General features: G+C 37.5%; 1 protein-coding gene across 1 annotated transcript in view; it reads right to left on the reverse strand.

Moving 5' to 3' along the window:
- rxfp2a (relaxin family peptide receptor 2a) overlaps positions 1 to 27142 on the reverse strand; it is an 89117-nt gene that overhangs the window by 54439 nt on the left and 7536 nt on the right. The window contains 6 exon segments of the mRNA XM_036594449.1: positions 6317 to 6388; positions 7861 to 7932; positions 8848 to 8919; positions 21409 to 21480; positions 21838 to 21943; positions 24455 to 24535. Of these exon segments, the coding sequence (XP_036450342.1) occupies positions 6317 to 6388; positions 7861 to 7932; positions 8848 to 8919; positions 21409 to 21480; positions 21838 to 21943; positions 24455 to 24535 (475 nt within the window).

Below are 27142 nucleotides of genomic sequence, written 5' to 3' on the forward strand. Positions count from 1 at the left end.
GTCTTTAAAATGGCTTTTCTATTGTATCTGAAAACATATTCTGCTAGAAACATGAGATTTTCTGAGAATAACTGGTTCCAAGCGACAGCAACACTACATGCAGAACTAATGAATGTCAAGAAGAAGGGAAACAAATGTCCAAGAGCAACTGTACACTAAGAAAAATGGAAGGATGAGAGACAGCGAGGCAGTAGCTAGGAGGAATGGGGTGGTGGGAAAAATAAAATATAAATGAGAAATTGGTGAAATAAAGAGGGGCCAGGACAGTGTAGGGTTTCTCTCTTTACACTGTTAGGTTCTGTGCAGGTACATTTTTAGTTCATGAAGATACAAACAATGCAAACGTAGCCGCAAATGTACAACAGTTGTTTTAAGGTCTGATTGTGCACCTTAAATAAGTTTTTCCAGGTGAAAAGTTCGTATTTGTACCTTTTCATAACTGAATGTTTTAAAACAGAACAGTAAAATAAAAGCCTGGAGACGAGACGGGGTGTGTGGAGTCAGTACAGCTTAGAACATATCATTTCAGTGGATTATGGTTCAGTTATGTTCCCTGACTAAAGGTACTGAGATGTACTACCCCAGTGGCAGGAGGGATACTGTCCCAGTGAAACATTTTCTAATTAAAAGTGCATTAATATCTATGTTAAAAAAACAAACAAAAAAAAACCCAAAACAAAACAGGATGATGTTAGAATTACAATATACACTGATCAGGCATAACATTATGACTCCTTGTTTCTACACTCACTGTCCATTTTATCAGCTTCACTTACTATATAGGTGCACTTTGTAGTTCTACAGTTACAGACTGTAGTCCATCTGTTTCTCTGCATACTTTGTTAGCCCCCTTTTACCCTGCTCTTCAGTGGTCAGGACCCCCATGGACCCTCACAGAGCAGGTACTATTTGGGTGGTGGATCATTCGGTCGTGGGGCAGTCGTGGGCTGGAGGTTAGGGAACCAGCCCTGTGCCCTTGAGCAAGGCACCCAACCCCCAATTGCTCCCTGGGCACCGTGGATAGGGCTGCCCACCGCTCCGGGCAAGTGTGTGTGTTCACTAGTGTGTATGTATGTATGTGGGTGTTTCACTGCTGGAGTTTTTAAACACTGTGTCCACTCCATTAGACACTCCTACCTTGTCAGTCCACCTTGTAGATGTAAAGTCAGAGATGATAGCTCATCTGCTGCTGCACAGTTTGTGTTGGTCATCCTCTAGTTCTTCATCAGTGGTCACAGGATGCTGCCCACAGGACGCTGTTGGCTGGATATTTTTGGTTGGTGGACTATTCTCAGTCCAGCAGTGACACTGAGGTGTTTAAAAAATCCAGCAGCACTGCTGTGTCTGATCCACTCAGACCAGCACAACACACACTAACACACCACCACCATGTCAGCGTTACTGCAGTGCTAAGAATATAGATGCACCTATATAGTAAGTGGAGCTGATAAAATGGACAATGAGCGTAGAAACAAGGATGTGGTCATAATGTTACGCCTGATCGGTGTATAATTCATTGTGAAGACCCACTCCAGAATTCACAGAATGGATTGCTTACATCTAATTGTTTATTCTTTAATCAAGAAAACATGCAATTTTAATATAAAATGTTTTTCAAGGCATTTTGTTGTCCAGCAATCACCAATATATTAAGAAACCTTTAGTGATATTGTGAGATTTTTGGTTTGAAATTTATATTATGTGTTATATATTATATTTTAAATTGAAAACGTAATTTTGAGAAAAATGATTGTCAGAATCACTCAGAAAATTTTCCCACTATTTGTGGAAATGGTGTCATTATTATAAATGAAATAGACGTATTTGGATATTCTAGTTAGATTGTACGAAAACATTTTTCAACTATATATACATATATATATATATATTAGTCCTGGTTCTGGTTCCTAGCACAGCCTTCTTACAACTGGTACAAAAACAGAAACTAACAATACAGTATTTAATCATATGGAGCCATTTTTTACAGCTGTAGTCTCTGCTCTGCTTGATTGTTTTTTTTTATTTATTTATATTATATTATTATAAATTTAGAGACATTACATAGAGTGAACACAGACACTGCATGTGTTGAAGTATTTAAAATATCAATTTGTAATGGATCATTATTTACACTAAAATGTTTAAGTGACTGAGCTGATTATGGTACTGTTATACCTCATGGATGGATATCATACTGAATAGGCTATTTAATATCACATGATACACATTTTAGGTCTGGAATCAATACTTATTGTAAACAAACGAAAACAGGCACCTTAGAAAATGGTACGTCAAATTATTTATTTAGGCAGTAAGTGTTTATTTGTTCTACAAACACAAACCTGTGTTCTTCTAACTGTATTCAGCTAACCTACATAATAAATAACCTCACTGCCAAACAGCGCATTAATTTTACTGTATTTGTATTCATTCGTATTTATTCCAATTATTACATAGCAAACCAGATACATTAGATATTAGTGGGTGGAGTAGCATGCCTTCCGATCAGCATCAAGTGATTTGAGACGTAACAATACAGCATAAACATGCAAATTGCCATTTTTTTATTAATTGAAAATAACTGTTGTATGGTGGCTCTTTAGTGATCTTATTTATGCCACTGATAAGATAATGCCTTTCTACTTCTAGTCAGGAACCGGGCTGAGGCAAAGAGCTAAATTTGACTGTGAAACTCCCAGTCAAGACGTGATGAGGTAAATACATGTACGATTGTTTCCAAATCACGAAATGAGAGAACTGGCTTTAATTTGGCAATGGTTCAAATTTGAAAAAAGCAAGTTTTTAATTCAACATTTATTTTTGTCAAACTTCAGGGAGGAGTCCAAGATAATTCCAAGAAGGACTTGAGTAGTCATCTACAGGTTTTGCTGGTGAAAATACATCAGTGCATTGTCAGCATAACAATGATAAGAGATATTATGTTTTTGGAAGATGGAGCTCAGGGGGAAACACACAGAGAAAATAAAAGAGGACCTAAAATTGAGCTTTGTGGAACACCATTGGTGAGGGACACAGGGAATGATTAGAAAAAGTTCTGTCCTTGGTACAAGCTGAACCAATTTAAGACTCTTGGATATTTACCATGTGGTTAAGATGATTTAAAAGGATACTGTTGTTGATTACCTCTAATATACTTTTGATAAAATTTATGATTCAATTCACTGTCACATGAGAATAGCGACGTGTGATGTGTAGATGTATCACTATAAGATAAATAAATATATAAGATATAAGATTAATAAATATAAATTTTACTTGATCTCCTCTTGAATTTGAATTTAATCACATCACTGACGCCTGACCCATGCAATGCTCAGCTGCCCTTTTAAGCAGCAGCTTGTCCTGCAAGATCAAGTGTCTGTAAAGAGTTAATGTATCTGTTTATCCATCGTTAATGTATTTCTTTGCACAAGTAACTGTTCTCTGTGAGTATGAGAAACTACTTAAGCACAGCTCTCACTAACTTTTTATCAAGGTCACCTTTTCATCTTCTCATCACCAAGAAACAATTCAAGATCACTGAACTGATCCTGGGCGGCACGGTGGTGCAGTGGGTGGCGCTGTCGCCTCACAACAAGAAGGTTCTATTCCCAGCCGGGTGACCAGGGTCGTTTCTGTGTTGAGTTTGCATGTTCTCCCCGTGTCTGCGTGGGTTTCCTGCGGGTACTCTGGTTTCCTCCCACATGCAGTCAGGCAATTCAGCATGTCCTGATTGGACATGCTGAATTGCCCCTAGGTGTGAGTGTGACTGTGTATGTCTGTCTGTCTGCCCTGCGATGGACTGGTGACCTGTCCAGGGTGTATCCTGCCTTCCGCCCAATGACAGCTGGGATAGGCTCCAGCACCCCACCGCGACCCAGAAGGATAAGCGGTTTAGAGTATGTATGTATGAACTGATCCTAGTGCCACCATAGCTCTCCACTGTCAGCATTCTGAGTGGATGAAGCCCTCACCTCCAAGTTGGAGGAGTTATATGACAGTGGGAGTTTCAACTGGAATTCACTAAACTGGGGGGAAGGGCTAAGTAAAACTCCTGCAGAATACCTAAGACATAAAATGTGTATCAGATATCGAAATACTTGATCTCAGTGATCCACTGTCGCCACATTTATGCCTTTTAAATGATGACGCAACCCTTCAGTTTTCTTCAATTCAGCGAAAGATGCTGATGGCGGGTTTTATAGCTACCAAGAAAACTGTCTTGCAACTCTGGATTTCTGTATGTCTAGTTTTCAAAATACATATCTCCATTTTTCATAATGTAATTTCATGCAGAATGGACCAAGAGAAATGGCCCAAAATGACTTAAACAATAAAACAATAAAATGTTGTTGCATTAACTTACATTGAAAGTTAAGAAGGTTTTTTTTTCTTATGTAAAGTTAAATTTTTGAGGTGGAAGTTTTTGTTTTGACACCAACGATATATAGTACTGTGCAGACATCTTATGCACTTAAGCTCATTGTTTAAAACCATTGATCTTGGTAAAAATATATATGGGGTTTCTGCCAGTAAGAACACTATATGTTCAAGAAATTCAAGAATTTCTTATTTAAAAAATAGCACATTTGATTTAATATAATGAAGAATTAAATAGTCAAACAAGGTACTGGACAATGAATGGTCTGAAGAAAGGTTTAGAAATAGTTAAATGAACACACTGAACTATGTAACACCAATGCTGATTATACTGTAGTGTATTCAAGAAACGTGTACATGTTTATTCTGGGTTATTTGTTCTACAGCAGTTCTGGGTTTATTGTGACAATGATTCTCATTCTGAATGGTGGGGTTAGCCCACTCGCTTTGTTTATGCCTGTACAACAGGAAGAACTAGTCAGTCGGAGCTGTCTAGTTTTCAAAATATCGTTCGATGGAATATCTTACAGCAAAGCTTAACAAGGCTAAACAGTCAACAATAAGAAACTGGGAGAATTTCTCTCATCCTTCCAGAATTTAATGACTTTTTTCAAGAATTTTATTTTCCTATTAAAGTATGTAATGTTGTTTAGTTGTCTAGTTGTTGATGTATTGTCTTTGTTTTATTTTTGATTATTGTGTATTCCTAAAAAAGTATGTCACCATCCTACCTTCCCCTTACATTTCCCCACCCTTATTGTAAAACGTAATATAAAATGCAATAGAATGTTGATCACAAAAAAATACTGAAGAAATTTCAGCATAAACCGAGACAAGGCACTGTTTTTTTTTAAATTAACTAAGATGATTTTTTTAAAGCTATGCAGAAGTTTGATTTAAGCTACGTTTACATTACAAGCCTCATTGCTCATTACGATTTTTTTCTCAAATCCGATCTCTGACACGATGGTTCACACTCGTTTAGGTAAGTCAATCAAATCTGTCATTAGTGTGAATGAACCGGCGTCCTGAAATGACCCTCATGAGCTCATCCTACTCAGTAACGTCAAGTGAATGAATCACGTTCATCATCAGCACAAACTAACGAGCAGAACGAGCTTCGCTGAGAAGATAATTAATTCTGATCAGCTCTCAGCTTCATTATTAGAGCGAGACGAAGGAGAAAAAGGTGAGATGAGCTGCTTTTCCACCGTTTACAGGCTTTAACTTCTGTTCGGCGCTGCTGCCATGGTAACGCTGAATGATGGTGCACGCACAGTGGAAAAAAGCACATGAATTCCGATCTGAGGTTCACATTAAGGTCACATGGCCACGAATCGGATACGTATCCGATCTAGGACCACATATGAAAGTGGCTCAGGTCGGATTTAAAAAGATCAGATTTGTGTGTCCACACAGCTCTGAAAACATCAGATCTGAGTCACATTAGGGCAAAAAAACAGATTTGTGCCACTTTAACCTGGTAATGTGAACGTAGCCTTAGATTTTCAAGCTGACATGACATAATGTTTTTACAGTGAAGAAGGAAAAATAACAGAGTCTTCACAATCAAGAGTTCCTTAAGCTTCAATCAGGGTTCTTTTGCAGTGAAACTAATTGTTTCGTAATAACAAGCAACAAAGACAAGAAGCTTTTGTATGAGTTCGTAAAGTGAACACAGTGTTAAAGTGCTTCATGTATGAAACTAGGTTGTAACTTGGGTTATAACTTATAACTATGTTAACTAGGTTATAACTTGAGCATATTTTATAGCCAGTTAGACTCTGGAAGTCTCTGGGGGGGTCTGCTAAAATGTTCCACTAGCATCATTGTAAGAGAACACAGATCAATCCAGTGCAGTGCTGCGGCTCAGTAACCCTCACAGAGATCTGTATGGATTCAAGGAAAGTCAAGCATGAAGTTGCTGATTACTCACAGAAATATTAGCGACTTGAGGCCGATGAAAGTATCATGAGAGATGCTCCTCAGGGGATTGTGATCCAGGACTCTGATGGGAAAATTCAAAATTCAAATTTAAGATCAGACAGCAATCAGACTCTTTCGAGAATAGAAATACAGTTATGATTTTTCGTACCTGACATATGTAAGTAACTTGCAGACAATTCAAACTTGCAAACGTCAGTGGTGTGTGAAAATTCCCTGTAAACTACTTTATGACTCAATTCAATCCGACACTCTCTATTACATTATCATACACAGATCAATTTCTAATATAGGTTTGTCAGTGCATTCTTTCATAATGTGAGCTTCCTAATAGATCTGATCTTCTTGTGTGTCTAACTCCATTAGAATAAATATTATATATATATATATATATATATATATATAAATATCCGAAAAACTTATTTCTTAAAAAATCAACTTAGAAAGTCAACAGAACATGAAATTTAAGTGGTGATGTTCATACACGGTAGGAACAAAACAACATATCTTCATTTTTCATAATAGAATTTTAAAAAGCCAGCTGCCACTCATGCAGAATGGACCCATAGAAATGGCCCAAAATGACTTACCACAAAATTATGTTGCCTTAACTTCCATTGAAAGTTAAGAAATATTTTTTTTCTTTTCTTGTAAAGTTACAGTTTTGAGGTGCAAGGTTTTGTTTCGGCACTGATGATATATAGTACTGTGCAGACGTCTTATGCACTTAAGCTCATTGTTTAAAGCCATTTATCTTGGCAATAACATATATGGGGGTTTTGCCAGTAACAACACTGTATATCATTAGAAAAGATTCAAATAAACATTCTTATTTTCAAAAAAAAACAACACACTTGATTCAACATAATGAACAATGGATTGGTCAAACCAGTTATTGGATAATACTTAATAACTGGTCTCACTCTGAGAGGCAGGATTAGCCAACTTGCTTTGTTTATGCCTGTACAACAGCAAGAACCAGTCAGGAATCAAATGCAAGTGAGTGCAGACCTGAGCTAATGCTAAAGCTAGCTGTTAGCTTTAAGCCTTGCTTTCCATGGCTGTGGCCAACTACAGCCTTTAGTAACGGACAACAAGTTATGTACTTCTTTAACAGCAGTAAATGCTACAATATTAATGTTATTTGTATTTTTTTTTCTAAATTTCGAAAACAATTACCAGATAAAAAGCTTTTTAATTCTAATTTAACATTTCTGCATAGTACTGTGCATATGTACAAATAATATAATGGTAATTAATATTTTGTTGTACTATTTTGTAGTAATTAGACGTAGAGGATAAAGGGGAACAACTGGAATAGGTAGTTTTTTTATCTTGTCACAAATCTTCCTTAATCTATGAGATAATAAATTAATGAATACTAAATTGAAGTGTATCAAATGTGACATTTTTGCGAAGTGCAACTGGGGGTTGTTACTGAGAGTCACTAAATGTATTCTGTTGAACATTTTAAACATAATCGTTCACCGATATGTGACTGAAGGGAGAAGCATGTGCGATAGGATTTGTACTCACAGCCACTGTAATTTGTGGAGGTCTCTGAAAACACCATGCCTTAAGGACATTATGTAGTTCTGGCTGAGGAACCTACACAGAAGAATCACCAGAAAAAATATTACACAGTGTGGAGATTCACTAATAGTAACTTATTAAAATATATTTCAAACAAAGGATTTTAGGGTACAAAATAATAAAGAATAAATCAAATTATTATCAATTCAGCAATTGATTTAGTAACTAGCTTAGCAAATCAGGCAATAGGCTTCCTTAATAAATAAAAAAAAACAAATAGCAAAGGATATAAAGAAGATTTAAAGCAATTAAAAACAGCTCCATCTGTTCAATACTAAGAAAAGCATAAAATGTATTCCTTTCTAGAAGTGATTTCCCCTGTTTCCATTTGGCTCCTGCTTTTATAAAGTCTATGTTTGTTCTGCAAGTTCAGCCCTGAAGGCAAGAGACATGACTCAGAGCTGGAGTGGTACACAGACAGAGTGGGGTTATCTCACAAGCTTTTATGCCCTGACCCATGAAAAATCTTCACTGACCAAAAGCGGAAAATGAGCGGAGAGAACAAACTCTTAAAGTGATGCTTCGTCCAACCCTCAAATTTCACTTTCGCCTTAGCCTAAACTCAGTCTTTCAACCAAGATAGGTTTGATCTGAGATATTTGCTTCAGTAATTTTGCAAATGAACATATTATTGTACTGTTAGCATATCTACATCTCACCACAGTTTGAGGCAAGTGTTGTGGCTATAAGCTTCCATTATTTCTTAGCCTCAAAGCTCCAGTGCAAAAATAAAAAAGCAAAACATCAAATATGCCTTGATTGATCAACTACATTTGGAATAAGGGAATAATTGAGTGAATTACATTTTTGGCGGTTTTACACGGTCCTGGACCAGCACTGTGTAATCAATCGTGTGAGAAGGCCAGTACAGCAAAACAGATGTTCTGTTCACTCTTAAATCAAGGGTGTTGACAGAAAAGAGGGACTCACAGTTTTCTCAATTTGAATAAACCACTGAAGGCATGGCTGGACACTGTGTGGATGCTGTTGTTCTGAAGAAACCTGTGGAAGACAATGATGTCAAATGAGTGTCTGAAAAAGTCTCTGATACATACATACATACATATATATATATAACTTTACAGGAGAAGGAAAAAACCTACTTTACTTTTAATGTACGTCAATGGAACCAGAGTTTTTTCCATGTCATTCTGTTTTTCCATGTCATTCCATGTCTCACACACACACACACACACACACACACACACACACACATACACAAACACATATATATACATATACATATATGTGTGTGTTTGTGTGTGTGTGTGTGTGTGTGTGTATATATATATATATTTTTTTTTCATATATATATATATATATATATATATATATATATATATATATATATATATATATATATATATATATATAGATAGATATATGATATATATGAACAATGATATTGTTATTGGGCTTAATGCAAGAACCACCAGAACATGTAATGTAAGCAAGCATCACGGAAGTCAATATGAGGACACAAAAATGCAAATCATTGCCATCATATCAAAACCTTCTCACTCAATTTTTATGTTTGTTTTTAATTTATATATTTATTTTTTATGTTTTTACTCCATTTGAAAATGCCACCTACTCTTTACATTATACGATTTTTTTTTAAATGAAAGGACCAGTAGAAAGGTTATGGACCCTATATGGACCCTATGCAAATACTATAAACATTTGCATTAAAAAATCATTTTTTAAAATTCTTCTGTAAAGGTGCCATTTTGGAGGTATGAAGATTGTTAAAACAATAACAAAATACACAAAATAGCTGGTCCTGGGTGAAGTGGCAGACTGTCTAAAATAAAATGTTTGACAAAGACTACTTTCTAGCCTGGGGACAAAAAAGAATATAGAGGGATTCTGACTTGGAGAAATAGGTGGCATCCCAGAACACAGGGATCAGACAGGGGTTTGTGTGACAAAGCACAAAAAACTCACAGCGGTAAATCTGTATGGATTGATATGAGGAGCAAAGTGAGGCTGTGATATTTGTCATGCACTTCAGCTACTACAGAACTCTATTAGCTCAAATTTGTGTCGCATTATAATAACAATATGTAGTGTGTAAGAAATAGCACCATAATTTAATCAGAAGAGGCACTCCAAAACAAAAACTACTGATATAATAATGAAGTCAACCATTTAATTACTGTCCTCATGAACAGTAATTACTTTTGGTAATAATAACACATGGATGCCTACAGCCTCTTTCAGTGTGCAGTGAAGTGTTCAGCCAAACCATAACACAATCCGTGTACACTGCAGCCTGTAAGCAACTGGACTGTGACATTAGTTGGCTCTGTATTCCAGATTAATTTGAAATAAAGCAAGAAGTACGAAGATCAGACTATTACCTTTAATCACAAAGAACACGTGTTTTACATTCCTCCTTCCAGGGGAATAAATCTTAAATAAACCAAAAATGGTTCTGATATAGTTACGTGCTTGATATTATGACACTAGCAGAACCCTTTTTGGAGCTATATAGAGCCTTTTTCGAAAAGGTTCTATATAGAACCATATACAACACATTCTCCATCAATCTGAAGAACGATTTGAGGATACAAATACTTTAAGCATGCAAATGGTTCTTTGAGTGTTCACTGTATATACCCTCACATGGTATTACTTACCATGTTAAGAGTATATGAGTAAGTGTTCCTGGAGTATTTTGCCTTTTTCTTGATATTTTTTAATTAGCTCTTATGTTTTCTTTCAAAATTCCTTCAAATAACATTCCATGTTTTAGTTATTATAAGCATTATAGTGTTTTGTGACTGTTTTTTGTCACACCTCCTAGTTTCCATATAAACTCTGACAATCTTACAGACTCCAAATCCCAGAATGCCTCAGTCAGTGACGTGACTCAGCCAGCCAATCGACAGTTAATCACCGGATCAGTCACCTGAAGTCTGATTGCTTTTACCTGTCACCACTAACTGCTTGAAAGTTTGTGAATTTTTATAATTTATCATTTTTTATATTTTTGCAGAAATTTTACCTAAAACTTCATGAGATTTAAACAAAAGTTCTCATGGTAGATAAAGGCAAGGCAAGTTTATTTATATAGCACCCAACACTGCTGTCATTCAAAGTGCTTTACAAGTGAGAAAATTCAGAGTCAGAGTTGTTTAAAAAAGTAAAGTAAGCACAAATAGAAAAACATAATTAAAACATGATTAAAATAATACATTTACATCATTAAATTAAAATCAAATTAAAATTAGGAAATTAAGATAATTAAATAATCAAATTAACTAAAAGTTAGATTAGGATTGAAAAAAGAGAACCTAATTAAACAATTGAAACAAAATTATCAGACTTGGTCATTTATTTATTGAAGAAAATGATCCAATATTACATATCTGTGAGTGGCAAAAGTATGTGAACCTTTGCTCTCAGTATCTGGTGTGAACCCCTTGTGCAGCAATAACTGCAACTAAGCGTTTCTGGTAACTGTTGATTAGTGCTGCACATCGGCCTCTGTACAACACAACTTCAGTTCTGTTATGTTGGCGGGTTTCCTCCCATGATCTGCTGCTTCAGGTCCTTCCATGACATTTCTATAGGATTAAAGTCAGGACTCTGACTTGGTCATTCCAAAACATTAACTTTATTCTTCTTTAATCATTCTTTGGTTGAACAAATTATGTGCTTAGGTTTGATGTCTTGCTGCATGACCCCTGTTCTTTTGAGTTTCAGCTCATGGACAGATGTCCCGGTGATTTTCCTTTAGAATTAGAGTTTATTGTTCCATCAATGATGACCAGCCGTCCTGGCCCAGATGCAGCAAAACAAGCCCAAACCATGATACTACCAACCTTGTGTTTCACAGATGGGATAAGGTTTTTATGCTGGAATGCAGTGTTTTCCTTTCTCCAAACATAAACCTAAAAGATCTATTTTGGTCTCATCTGTCCACATTGTTCCAATAGCCTTCTGGCTTGTCCATGTGATCTTACTGCTTAGAAGTTGCCCTGGGTTCCTTTGTGACCTCGCAGACTATTACACGTCCTGCTCCTGATATGATCTTTGTTGGTCGACCACTCCTTGTGAGTGTAAAAATGGTCTTGAATTTCCTCCATTTGTACACAGTCCAAACTCTTTAGAGATGGCTTTGTAACCTTTTCCACCCTGGTGAGCATCAACAACTCTTCTTTGTTCGTGCCATGAGACACTTCCACAAACATGTGCTGTGCAGATCAGACTGTGATAGATCCCTGTTCTTTAAATAAAACAGGGTGGTCACTCACACCTGATTGCCATCCTATTAATTAAAAACACCTGACTCTAATTTCACCTTCAAATTATCAGCTAATCCTAAAGGTTCACCTACTTTTGCAACTCATAGATCTGTAATACTGGATCATTTTCCTCAATAAATAAATGACCAAGTCCAATATTTTTGTCTCATTTGTTTAATTTGGTTTTCTTTATCTAGTATTAGGACTTGTGTGGAAATCTGATGAAGTTTTAGGTCAAATTTATGCAGAAATATAGAAAATTCTAAACGGTTCATAAACTTTCAAGCACCACTTTATTTATCTCCATCTGTCTGACTTTGCAAAGTATTGCATCTATATTTACCAGTGCATACTGAGTGTTTCTCTTTTTGTCTGTTTTCCTGTTATGACCTTGTTTTGCCTCTCGTTGCTGTGGTTCAGATTTCTCCCTTTGGCTAATGTCACTGGTTTGTTTTCTCTTTGGCTCTGACCCTTGCTTGTTTACTCACTACCTGTTTCTGTCTGATTCCATTATTCGTGTTTTGCTCATTGTGTTTTTGGCCTGGTCTCATCTACTAACTACTCTGGAAATATTTATTAGGTCATGTACAAATGTTGTATCATTTTTTTTTAAGTATTCTGACTTAAATATCTGTTACTTCTGAAGCAAAAATCTGTTGAAATTTGTCAGACATTTGAGACTTCACTTTTTTTTTAAATATATCATTCTAATAGCTTTGCCCATCTTTTCTGTTCTACAGGCTCCATTAAGTATGTAGTGCTTGGTCCCCGAAGGTTGCCATTTGCAGCATAATTTGTGGGCAGATGTTTAGCTTGCACAGCGGTTACAACAGTCTACGGAAATAAATATATTGCACTTCAATTTCAGAGGCAAAGTAGGTCGTCTTCGTTGCTCACAATGATAAAACGTATCACGTTAACCTTTTTTACTCAATGTTCAAAAACTATGACGAAAGAAATCTGAATATATGCAAATTAAACCAACCACATCACTCACAAAATGTGGCTCTCTTTCACATTATCTTAGATCTGACAGGCCTATAAAAAGTAAATACTGTATCTGTTGGTTGGCGGAATAATGACCATAAAAAGCTGCTGTGCTATGTTTGGGGGAGGGTAGGGTCAGGATACTCTGTTGCCAGTAGACCCCCCCCCACACACCTAAAACTGAACACTCTTCAAATTTACACTATTCACGTGATGGGCAAGAACACAAGAACACAAAACTGTCAAAAGAAGAAAAAAAGAGAAGTTTTTCCCAGTGACTGAATTTTTTGTGATCATAATGTTAACATGAAGAGAAAATGAATTGGTATGAAAATCAATAAAATATATATAAAACAGAAGCATATATAGAAGTCAATGTGATTAACTTCAATATAAAAAATTAATATACTACATTGGATCAGGTAAACAGAGGTTACATTAACTTAAAAACATTACTAAAACACAATATTTTGAGTGATAACTATCTGCTCTTTGTCTGTCAAACATAAAAAGTTTGCATGTATTCATCACAATACATATTTAAAACCAAACGTAATGTATGAGGCAACAAATTTACTCCAATGTTTACACTTCATGGCGCATGATCTCCATTACAATCTCTTCGACCTTAAACAAAACTACAAAAGGTGTTACACGGAACTACTGGATTAAGCATGTAACTTCAGAATGTCACTCCAGAGTGATCCCAGCCCTGCTTTGGTCTCCCAGAATATACTGTTGTTATCGGGAGTTTATAGGCTGTGTATGTGGGTCATTCTACAGAAATGTCCATTTTTGTGTCCCTAGAATTTACAGATATATCACACTTAAAAAAACATGTTATGGTTACAATTTTTTAAATTTTCAAATAAACCAATAAGTTATTTTAACAATTACACCTTCTTCGGCCATCAATTTAGCAATATTGATTTTTAAATCAATTATCTAGATATCCAAGCACCACAGAAGAGCTCGTCCTCACAGTCATGTGTGAAGGCTGAGGCCATATTTTGAAGATAAAAACATTTTTCTGCAATTTTAACTGCAATAATCTGTACATGACTATGGAATATATTAATTAAATGACAAAGTAAACAAATGCCAAATAAATATTATAAAATATCTAATGAATGTTGTTGTCCCCAGGAGTCGTGTCACTGGTGTTACTGTGTAACAAGAAACCTCTTATTTTGAAATAAAAATCACACTGATGACATCACGACTTCCTTTTACCTGTTTTCTGAGGATCTATGAAGAAAAGCACATGGTGAGTCCACTGTGTCTTTCAGTTATCAGAGATTTTCTCATTTAGCTCATGATTTCATATGAAGCTTTTAGCTGAAGTCACTGGTGTGACCGACTTTATTCTGAGGTCATTGTGAAAAAATAGAACACAAATGGATTAAATTACATGTTTTAGTGGATATTCCATGACTGACAACATGTGGTTTGATGCTCTGTAGCAGCCATTTTATAAAATGCATTTTTCATTAAAAATGTCTCTTTTATTATGTGTAACACCAATGAGGATCAGCAACACCAGTGACTCCTATGGACAGATAGAAAAGTGGACGTTTCTGTAGAATGACCCATGTGCAAAATTACAAAAGAGACTGCATAATGGCCACCTCAGCATGAGAGTTAGAATTCAAAGCAAAAACATCAAGCGTATCTAAAATGAATCTTGAGAGTCCAGTTGCTCCAGCTGCAGATATTCTGAACACTGATCTATTTTTATGTTCCTAAAATCCTGCTTTCTATGTTTACTTAAATCTAACAAGGTTTTTTGCTTGTTTGTTTACACCATCCAGATGGCTGAGCAGTGATAAGAGGAAAGAGGTCAGAAATGTGCAGCCCCGCAGGATTTAGCATCATCCACAGGAACTATTCTCACATACACACACTGAGGCCTGACATCTGCTACTGGAGACAGTGATGATACCATTTCAACCAATCCACGAGACATCAGCACTATGGGACTGAATGCAGAGACATGTGAATGGGATCACTACGCTCAGTTAAATGACAGTAACTCTGAATGCAATCCAGAGGATTAAGTCTGATCTAGGCATTATAATGGAAATCCAATTTAATGGTGAAATGTACCTTAAAAATAACCTTTCCATTCTTAGATTTTATAAACATTTGTTACAGCAGAGTTGTAATCACTGTAATGTTACTGTTTTAATTATGTACAAATGTCTCCTCATATTACTGCATTTACTGCTTATTTTTATTTTTCAACTTATCACCCTTATCACCCTGTGTCTTTGATTTTACACATTTAATCATTTATTTATTTCCTACTTCTGTCACCCTTCATATAATTCTGAGAGTGACATGTCTGTCTGTTTGATAGCTGATACATCACTCTCTAAAGTTTTCTAAAATAAACAGCATCATTTTTAAGGCTGGCATAAAACACTGGCATGCTTGAGATTTGAGGATTGTTTATTTTACAGATTGTAAGTGTCAATGCTCACAACTTCACGATCTTGAGCCTCATTTCCTTATTGAACTGACATTAATTTTACTACACTGTACTTCACATTAGCCATTTAGACTTCTGCTTGTGTCACAAACACTTTCTACTTATGTCAACACAAAATAACAGATGCCACATTGCCCCCGTACATTTAAAATGTATACTGTATCTCTTGGAATCACACATTATATTGCACTTTTGTAAGTAAACAACGTTTCTTTTTTTATAATTGACATAGTTGTCTTTAATGAGCAATCGTTGCAGGTCTAATTTTTTTAGTCTCTATGCTATCATTGTAGAGCTCACAGAATGGACATTTTATACAACGTGTCAGAGAGGCACGTTTTTTAAAACTTTAAATGTTTGCTGTTTAAATGTCTGCAATGTTGAACTAAAGTGCAATATGAAAACTCATAATATTTGCAATACTGGCATTTCAGCAGTGTGTGAATTAGACTATTTATAGCCAACTAGTCTATTTTCCATTGTTTACTGTAAGCAACATACCAACAAAACTATGTAGAAAATACACTCAAAAAGACACTGCAGCATTTTAAAGTACACTGGCAGACATATCATCAGGTCCACCAATCTAAATCATAATCAATACACACACACTATAAAATGGTAATTTAAAAAAGTACAAAACATATGTCACACTATGCATACACTAAAACTGAAGTGAGTTTATGGTTGTATTAAATAGACTAGTGTAGCTTACTTAAAGCAACATTAAGTAACGATTTTACCTCAAAATAACAGCTTCACAATCATTTTGATGGCATACTGACTTATAATAGGGAGAATGGCGGCTCTGTCTTTGCCACTGCAGGCCTGGAAAGCCTGCTATAGTGCTATGTAACTTTAGAAGAGCGGGAACAAAACCTCTCATGAGAACTGCATAACGCTATACAGCACCACGTCACACAGAAACAACTGTTCAGCTTGCTATAAGAAGAAGCTGGCTCAGTATTCCCAGCATGGACATTATGGCAGAGAGTGCGGGAGATGGAAGAAGACATTATCTGAGGAAGTGAGGAGGACAAGACAAGAGTACAAGGACAAGAGTAAATCTCGGACTGGCTTTTACTTGTTGGCAAGAGCTAAAAGAGATAAAAGGATGCAAGACAGTCTAATGGCTTACAAGAAAGCAGAGTGTACATCCTTGGTGATGTTATTTATGAAGGACTGCAACGGCTGTAACCTTATCTGTGTCATCCTTGTCTCACAGATTTTTGTAGTTTTTACATACGCTAAAAGTCATCTAACCTTTCTCCCACTTCAGGCTAGCATGCAAAGAAATAAATTCATCTCATGCCAAAAAGTCTGGCTAGTCTTTGTCAATCTCACTTCAAATAAAAGTTTGCAACTTCCTGTAATAAAATCTTGTAATATTACTCTACTTTGTAAGTCTTCATGGTTCTTTCACTTCACTTGTGTTTGCTGGTGTTGTGCCGAATTCCGACTCCGTGGCAGAAACCGACTCTCCTCCAATGAAGGCAAGTCAGAGGTTATTATTTTTGGTGGTCCTCATCACATTAATGGTGTCTCCAATTGCCAATTCATTTGTCCCCATGTGTGAAGACGTCTGTGAGAGATCTTGGTGTTATCTTTGACTCGGACCTCAGATTTGATAAACAAATCAACTCTGTGGTAAGAGGTAGCTTCTTCCAGCTCAGAAACATTGCAAAGCTTAAGCCTTTTCTCTGTTTTTCTGACCTGGAGAAAATTATTCATGCATTCATCTCCTCTAGAATTGACTACTGTAATTCTTTGTATATTGGAATTAACCAGTCTCTGTTGCAGCGCTTACAGTCCAAAATGCAGCAGCTGGGTTACTGACTAGTACCAAGAAGAGACCAAACTACTCCAGTCCTCGCTTCACTTCATTGGCTACCTGTCCAGTTCAGGATACAGTTCAAAGTGCTTTTATTTGTTTTTAAAACACTTGGTCAGGCCCCCTCATACGTTGGCAGTATGCTTACTCCCTCTACCACACAGCAAGCTTTGAGATCATCCTCACAGAACTTGCTGGCTGTTCCTATATGAGCTCGTTTGAAGCTTAAGGGTGATCATGCATTTGCAGTCTATGCTCCGAGACTATGGAATATTCTACTGCCCACTATTCGCCAAAGCACCTTCAATCGCTGTTTTTAAATCAAGACTAAAAACATATTTATACAAACTTGCATTTGAACAGTGAGGGGCTGTGGTAATTATACATGTTAGTTAAGTCTGTGTTTTAAGTCTTTACTCATCATCTTAACAGTTTTTTATTTCGCTTTTACTATCTTACCTCTGTTATTCACTTTTTTTCTTCCCTATTTTATGTAACTCTTCTTATTACAGCACTTTTGTCAATGCAAGTTGCTTTATAAATAAAACTTACTTACTCCACATGCAAGCGTGTCATGCAAGCATACGGATGCTACTGAATGCACTCACGATTTTGGTTGTTTCTATGTGTAAATAACCAAAATCGCGAGTGTAATCTGTAGTGTCTATATGCCTGCATGGCGCACATGCACGCGAAGGGGAGTTCTGGATTCTGTATCCTTCAGCTCATCAACAAATACACATGTACATGAGGGGGGTCACAGCGTGATTTCTATATACGACAGTGGTGTAAAAGTGAAATACACTCTGCAACTGCAGAGGGAGCCCAAGAGCAAAAATACCAATTCTCGCTTAATGCTGCTTTAAATTATACGGATGTTATTTATCAAAATAGAAAGACTGGACTGAATTGGTATAATGCCAATACTCAACATTAAGATCCTAAGACCAGATCAGAGGGCCAAAAACAACTAGATTAGGACATGCCTATTTGGAACTACTTGTCACTGCTGATTTAATGATTGCGAACTAGAAACCGAAACTGCAAAACTGCACCAATACTGCAATTATTATTTTCTGTCAAGTCATATGCCTTAAGATCTCATCTCAACTTTCTTTCAAATATGTCATTTTCTGGTTTTAATTTTATTATAACTTCACTATGGATGCTACACAGCTTTAGAGTCATTTAGAGTCATCCACAGCTCCACTCATTATTCTAGACATGGCAAGTTTTCTTCTTCTGTTCTTTTGACCTCTTTCTGAGGGAATCCCAGTGGCCACCCTGCCAGGAGAATGGAACTTGACCTGGATAATTTTACACTTTTCTCTGTAATTCTGTTATCAGATTTAATGACACTACTGGCTCTCTGTGTTTGATTCTACATGTTTTCCGATGTTTTACTAGCTTTTATTATGGCCAACATGGACATGCATGTGCCATAACCCCTTTGGTGGCAGAATTAAACAACGTAAAGGGCACATCGCCAGAGTTTCTGCATGTATCGCAGACAGAACTCTTATGCCACGCTAAAGTACAATCTAAGCATGACCCTGTGCTTCACTCTTATAAACAGTCACCTCAGACATTCTGGCTCTTTGTGCACTTAACCACTCACCTTTTGATCTTCACCAGTGACACAGTTTAAAGTGAAAGGCTTAAAAGGAGTTTTTTTGGAACCAGAATAGTTGTCTTCAAAATCTTAAGAGTCTTGTCATTCAAACTTTGTTTTAGATTGGGTTTTTTTTTCAGCTCCTTCTTGCTATCTTTCTTTCTTCGCTATCCTAATCCCTTCCTCTCTGGCTGTCTGGGCCAAAGTCCTATGGTTGAGTCTTTCCAGTTGGTAGTGGATCAAAGAGGACAGACGCACACACGCACACACACACATGCACACACACACCCAGGCACACACACAAACACACACACATAGACACAGACACACAAATTCAAAAGTCACAAAGATCTCACAAGTCTGCCTAGAGCTCTAATTACTTTCAACATAAAAGTGAAGAAAAACAGGCAGCAGATGAGGCGACAGTCATTTGGCTCAAGATCAGTCTCAAATCAAAGTTTCCAACTACTGTCAAACACAAATTGCTAAACCAATTCACAGACTCTGAATGAAACGTCTCTCTCTGCCTGTCAGAAACTAAAGCCCAGTGGAATTCAAAAATGCTTTGGTGTATTAAAAGCCAATTCTCCAGAGACAAGAGATCACGACTAATCTTTTGCTGCAGTGACCACTGGCCTTTAACTACGATGATCATGGTGTAAACCTAAGGTGGATTCCTCACATGGCTTCTCCTACCACTGCTAACCTGATGACACTGAACTAATGCTTTCCTTCCCACCTTCTGACACCCAGGTTTCCAGTCGCATCTCAGCATGTCTGACTGACATATGATCATGGATGACAGCTCAGCACCTGAAGCTCAATCCTAGCAAGACTGAGCTACTATTCATCCCTGCAACTACAGGTCCTCATCATGATCTTGCCATCTCACTCAGGACCTCTCTGATTGTTCCATCTGAAGATGTAAGAAGTCTCTTCTCACTCGAGCAGCCACCCAGGTGCTCGTTCAGTCTCTTGTCATCTTAAGACTTGGCGACTGCAACTCGCTCTTGGCTGGTCTTCCTATGAAGGTCATCAAGCCTCTGCAACTCATCCAGAATGCAGCAGCTCGGCTCGTCTTCAGTCTTCCTAAGTTCAGTCATGTCACTCCACTGCTGCGCTGCCTTCACTGGCTTCCTGCAGCTGCGTCAGATTTAAAACCCTGATGCCTACAAAGCCCAAAACGGACCAGCCCCTCTCTACTTAATAGCAATGGTAAAAACTCGACCTGCACCTCAAGCCCTTCGAGCTGCATGTACAGCTTGGCTTGACCCACCATCCTTCAAGACGCCTGGAAGACAAGCATCAACACTTTTCTTTGTCCTGGAGCCCAGGTGGTGGAACAAACTCCCACTGACTGTCGGAACAGCAGAGTCTCTCGTGGTCTTCAAATGCAGACTGAAGACACATCTCTTTCTACAGCACTTAAGAGGGCACTAAGACTTTGTTCACACAGCAGACAAAAGTGGCCCAAATGCGATCTTCTTCTTCATATGTGACACAGATGTGTCTCCGTGTGTCAGTGTGAACAGATAAACACACTGAATCTGACATTTTCAATTCCGATTTGAAACACTTTCATATGTGGTACTGAAATCCTATCCATATCCAATATGTGGCGATGCAACTCTGAACAGCCAGATCGGAATTCATGCGACTTTTATGTCAATCCAACTCGACATTCGTCATAATTTCGCACTGTTGAGACTCAAACATTTAGGCTGGTGTTTCTGTACCAAAAAATTAGAGGGCACTTATTGCAACCGCTCCGTGTTCAAAGAGATTTCGAAAGAAATGGCTGAATGCGGCTGTAAGAGAATGAGGCTGCAGCGTCAAACAACAATTAAAAGTCTGAAAGCAAAGTTTAAAGAATCTGAGGACATGAACCAAAGAAGTGACTGTGTGCTTTTTACAGCTGGAACGCATTCTGGGTGACGAGCCCAGCTGACAACCGTTGCAACTTCAGACGGACTTCAAAATCGGATTTGGTGAGAAAATCAGATTTGGGCCACTTATACCTGCTGTGTGAACATAGCCTAAGTTACTTAAGTACTTATTGAAATGTATTTTATTGCACTGCGCTGTGTTTTAATTCTGTTTCTTTTTCTCTGGGTATCAACATGGGCTTTTGTTTCTAGCAGTATCTGAGCTCAGGTCTAACTTCCTCTCTAACCTATTTGCAACTAGAAAGATACTTTTTCTGAGTCGACAACAAAGCACTTATTGTAAGTCGCTCTGGATAAGAGCGTCTGCTAAATGTAAATGTAAATGTAAGCGGACGGCTGTGATGACTCTCTAAGGAAGTTCTAATACTCACAGTCTCTGCAGGTCAGCGTACTTGGAGAAGACATGATCAGGAAGCTCTCTCAGCTCATTGCTCTTCAGGGAGCTGTGTAAAGGCCCAGCGTCAGTGTGGAAAAAAACGTACGTTGTTTCAATTAATTTCCAGCACATATGAAATCATCCTGTGACTACATTTAATGCAATGATTTACTGCCTTTCATTTAAGAGTAAATCACAAGGTGCAAAACAAAAGCGGAACATTTAAGAAAAAGGGCTTCCTGAGCTTAATGTCTTTAAGCCTATTTTAAAAGAACCATGAAATAATTTCCAAAGTGATTTAACACAGTTTTGTTTTACAAAATCAGTGTTCAAACAAGATTTATTTCGTTTCTAGGCAACACTCTGAAACACGTTTTTCCTGACTTTCAGATCAAAATGTATTGTCCCAGGGAAGAACACTTACAGCCAAGTCACGTTGGAGGACAGAATAGGCACAGCACGTAGGTTCACCCCCACACACTCCACCTCTGTCTTGGTGCAGTCGCAGCTGTCTGGATAATGCTGAAGAGCTATAAAACATCAGACACACATACAGACTTTTTATACAATGGCAGGACAGAATATTACATATCACATATGTATTGCATATATATATAACTCCATCTTTCATTTATTCATTTATTTCCAGTGAAAACAGTCATTAAGTACAAGTTATTCATTGACAGGAAATATTTCTGAGGAGATTAGATTCAAGATAGTCCACAAGCATAAGGAAGGGGAAAATTTCCAAAACTGGAGGTCAAAAAATGTGTTATATAATGAGATCTCTGGTAGACCACCAAAACGATCAACATCAGATAAACAGCACCTAAAGCTTTCGTCTTTAAGAGAGAGGAGAAATCAAGATCTGCTTCCGACCTGAAAAAATCCACTGTTTATCTGTAGCTGTCAAGAAGCTGTTACTGAGAAGAGGAAGAAAATTTTGCAAATCAAACAAAGAAGCTGCTGCTGTTCTCAGAACAGGGGACTGGTCATCCCAGAGTCCAGACCTCAGCATCGTTAAATGTGTTTAATATTAACTGGACTGTAAGCAACAAAAAAAGCAACCAACTCCTAAGACTGAATTTGGAAACAGGAAACAATATCCCTGCAGATTTCGTAAAAAAAGAAAGTTTCTCAAAAGAAAGAAAGCTGTAATAAAGTGAAATTGTGGACACAGTAAATTCTGTTTTTATTATGTTACTTTTAGTTCTTTAGGCTTCTGTGTAATTTTCTATTGAATATACTGTGTTTTGCCACTTGCTCCGGTTTGCAGAAGGGGCTTTAGAGGCGTGGTATGCAGAGCTGCGTTGTGCGCCCTGCCTCCTTTGCCAAAGGGATGTTAATTGTTGTCATTTATGTTGTTAATGTCGCTGTTCATTAGTTAAAGGTGTGTGTATGTTAATAAACAGCACTTCTCGTAGCAGAAATCATGGCCCTCCCATGTTTCCTTCTTCACCAAGACGCTACATTTGGTGTCAGAAGTGGGATACGGAAAAGTCACAAGAAGTGCTTTTTAAGAGGCACATGAAAAACAGCTGGGGAAGCAAGCAGGTCATTTCTATCATACCTCTTCACTCTATGCTAGATAACTAATGCTAACCATACACTAGAATACTTAAAAAAGACTGTTGAAAGACTAGTTTAACACCTTCTAACATCTAAAGACAATATCAACGTTCTTTAGTCACAGACTGTGATTTTGCAAAGACTGAGGATCTTGCAGGGTCACTACCTGCAACTGGTGGAAATTTACAAGCAGAGAAACCTTTTCCCTCTCCACTCTGTAGTGGTACAAATGGAAAGATGAGCCTGGGAATGCTCAGCCCAGTTCACTGTAGAACTGTATATTCTGGCAGATCACCCTACATTTTTAAATAATCTGTAAAATGTGCAGTTACTTTAATATTCGACATAAAGATTTACACATCAACAAAACATGCAGTGATTCAGCACTGATGATTGGGTGTTATGAACTAAACCATAAAAACCAAACAAACAAAACAAGAAACCACTGTAACAGAAAGTAAAAAACTGAAAAAAAGAAAAAAAAGAAAATTCCTCTGCACAGTTCAGTACATCACTGTTACAGGCTCAGTGAACCTAAAATATTAAAACAACCAGTTTACATTTTTAAGTTAATATGATTATTGTATTAAAGTGGAGCACATTTGCCTTTTTATGGAGATTTCAGGCACACATCTCTCTCTCTCTCTCTCTCTCTCTCTCTCTCTCTCTCCCTCCCTCTCTCTCTCACCCTCTCTCACCCACGCCCCTGACATGTCACTGTTTGCATGAGCCAAGACTTATAAGTTATGATAATTTTAAACCTGATTGATTTTGTCGCAGCATCAAGACGAGAAAAGGACTTACTTAGCCCTTTAATGTTCTGCTCAACCATTTTGTAGAGCACATTTTGAGTCACTATATATATGTTCTGATTTTGCCACAAAGTGCCACCTCGACAGTTCGGTAGATGTGAATATTTTAAAAACTGTAGGGTCAAAAAAACGAAAAAAAAAAACAAAAAACAAAACACCAATTGTTTTTATTATTGCCCCGAAAATTCCATTGCTTTTTTCTTGGTGAGGACATTAAAGGGCTAAGACAGCCGTCCTGACCACCTCACACTAAATGATCGACATGACGTGCGAGTGTGACGGAACTCCCATGATTTTATTCTGACAATGAAAATGTGTATGTGACAGTGAAATCGCTTAAAAAGTCGTTTGGTGTAAGGCTGCCATAAAAGCCCCACTATCTCACCCACAACTCTATACAAAACACACAATAAACACACACACACCCTTAACTAAATGCATACCATGCCTCTAGCGCACCTTCAGTGAACCGGAGCAAGTGGCCGCAGCTGCCACAGTGTTTTGCTTTTTATTTTGTGACACTAACATAACTTTTATGTAACAGACGTTTTGACTGACAATTCTAAAAATAACTCTTATTTTAACCTCAATAACCACAAAGAAATGTTACTGAATGAGAAAGAGAGAGAGAAAGAGAGAGAGAGAGACAGAGACACATACAGCAGGCATCTGTGAGGTCCTCTGGTTCAGATTTCTTCATAATGGTGCGGTCAAAGATGTCAGCCCACCCACTGTTATCACCTGTGGAGAGAATCGCACAGAATTAGACATAAAGATTTTGCTTTATGTGACTCAACCCAAGAATACAAATGAATAAATCTAGTAAATGCTTCTTTATAATTCCAAGCCAGAAAAGCAGCTGATTCTGCCTTTTTAATCTATTCTTCTCTGCTAGTAACATATTTTCAAAACCTGTCACATTTATTATAGATTTTATTTAGTTTGTGCCATAAAACTTTTTGATCAAGCAAATTCATGAATAAGACCTATGACTTCACACTTCAGTCAGTTTTTGTTGTTACTACAACTAGCCAAACATTCTGAAGGTGAGCAGTGCATCCAACAATAAAGGCAGCCTTGTACTTCTTATGTGTATAAATATATATATATAAATTTTGGGACATTTCTATTGGTCTATTGGTTTCGTTCCAACAGCAGCGATATATATATTGCACACATTGCAACTACTCTGACGGTAGATTTTAACATTCCTTCTGGCGTTTTTGGGAACTACAAAATACATATCTGTAATTTTTGGCAGATTTTTGTGATCTTTGTTTTTTTACATTATATCCAACCAGATATCCTTGAAAGTGCTGCCGCAAGGTGCAATCATTTGGAAGCCTAACTTTGCTATGCAAATCATAGACAACTGCTTATGTCACCCAAGCCAAATGAAGCTATCTTTAGGAATATGCTCACTGCTTTGTAGCCCATTTGCTTCACTGTCCTGCTATAACGACTACCTGCCACCCTCTACTGTACCTGACAGCTTCAATACCTTTAATATAACATATTACCATCACCCTTTCCATGAACTCCAAATATGCCATTAGGTAAATATGACATAACAGACTGTCTACAATAATTTAAACACTCTAAGCAGACTTGGTTACTGGTCCATCCTGCAGATTGTTCCTTCGAATCATCCGGCTCTATTTGTAACCCTGCAATAAATTTCCTGTGCTGCTTCCCCGAGGAAGATCAGGGTCTCCTTTTTCAGTCTCGGCTCCTTTCAAGGTTTCTCCCAAATACTCTTTGGGAATTTTGCCTTTTTACCTCAGACTCGCTCATTCAGAGTCTGGCTTTGAGGAAATGGGCCAGGGGCTGTATTACAGAAACTTCTCAAGTCTGAAATCTTATCTTATCTGTTTAGTCACCATGACAACTTCAGTTAGAGCTGAACATAGGACAGAAGATTTTACAGAACAGATACTCTAGATAATACAATTTCCTAAATTGTGTCCTAAGATAACCACAGAGACGTCTTAACTTCTTTACCCTTTACCCGTTTCTATTGTTTTGTGCAGTGACAAGCAGAATAATTCACTATAATTAGCCCAATGACTGAACATTTATCTACATCAAAAATGGTGCTTTGACTTTTATTTGCCTAATAGCATTTTAAAAACCCCAGACCCTGCAGACACAATCTCCCCCATCCTCTCTTATTACCTTCATGTGTTAATGTTGGTGAAAACTCATTAAATAAAATATTACAGTGATGGTGGTGAATAATGAGGAGACAGAGCTGAACGTGTGTCTGTTTATTAGGAGGAGTAACGTTAGTGCGCTCGGCTAAAGCATTTGGGAAATAGAGACTGAAACTGGAGACGGCGACGCTCTGATAAACAGCACAAAGCGCTGAAACATTTTATTTTTTTTACATCAACGGTAGCTAACGTTAGCTGTCTGGCTAACTAACTAGATTATTTTGATTGTGTTTACATTTCAGCTGTGCGTGTATGGTCGGTTGCTAGGTAACAGGCATGACAGTTCATTGTCGACTTCGATTGAGTAGGTTAAGATTTCCTAACTTGAGATACTGTAAGATATAATTTCTATATTAAGATTTAGTTCTGTAATGCGAAATTGTGAAAATGCGTATCTTGACCTAACGCATCTTAACTTAAGACAAAAAGATTCTATAATATGGCATGTTTACCATGACATTAAGGGCAAGCACTGTTGCACGTTTGCACGATTACCTCATGTGCTGATGTATTTTACTGTTTGCCTTCCTAAAAGAATTGTCTGAACTATTGTTCCATCTGTATTACTAATTATGATAAGATTCTTCTGACTGGTGATTTCAGTTTTCATGATGATGAAGCAGGTGGCACGGTGGGGATCGCTGTCGCAGCAAGACGGGCTTGGGTTTGATTCCCCAGCTGGGTGAATGGGGTTCTGTCTGTGTGGAGTTAGTATGTTGCTCCGTGTCTGCGTGGGTTTCCTATGGGTGCTCCGGTTTCCTTCTCCAGTGCAGTAAGGCCCCTAGGTGTGGGTGGATGTGTATGTCTGTGTGTAGTCTGCCCTGTGGTGGACTGGTGACCTGTCCAGGGTGTATCCTGCCTGGGAATTGGGTGGACCCAATGAGCGCTTGGATAGGCTCCAGCACCCCCTGTGACCCAGGAGGATAAGCAGCTTAGAAAATGAATGAATGTTGATGCAGCACCAGACAAAAAAGCTACTGAATTCATGCGACTTTTAAATACATTTGATTTTACTTTAACTGGTCTGAGACATATTCATGGTCACACTTTAGATTTAGTCATCTCAGAGGTTCATTAATTAACATAAATTAAATTTCAGATACTGCAATCTCAGATCACCATTGTGTGTTGTTTA

Source organism: Colossoma macropomum, unplaced genomic scaffold, assembly GCF_904425465.1.
Source record: "Colossoma macropomum unplaced genomic scaffold, Colossoma_macropomum, whole genome shotgun sequence".
Taxonomy (NCBI): domain Eukaryota; kingdom Metazoa; phylum Chordata; class Actinopteri; order Characiformes; family Serrasalmidae; genus Colossoma; species Colossoma macropomum.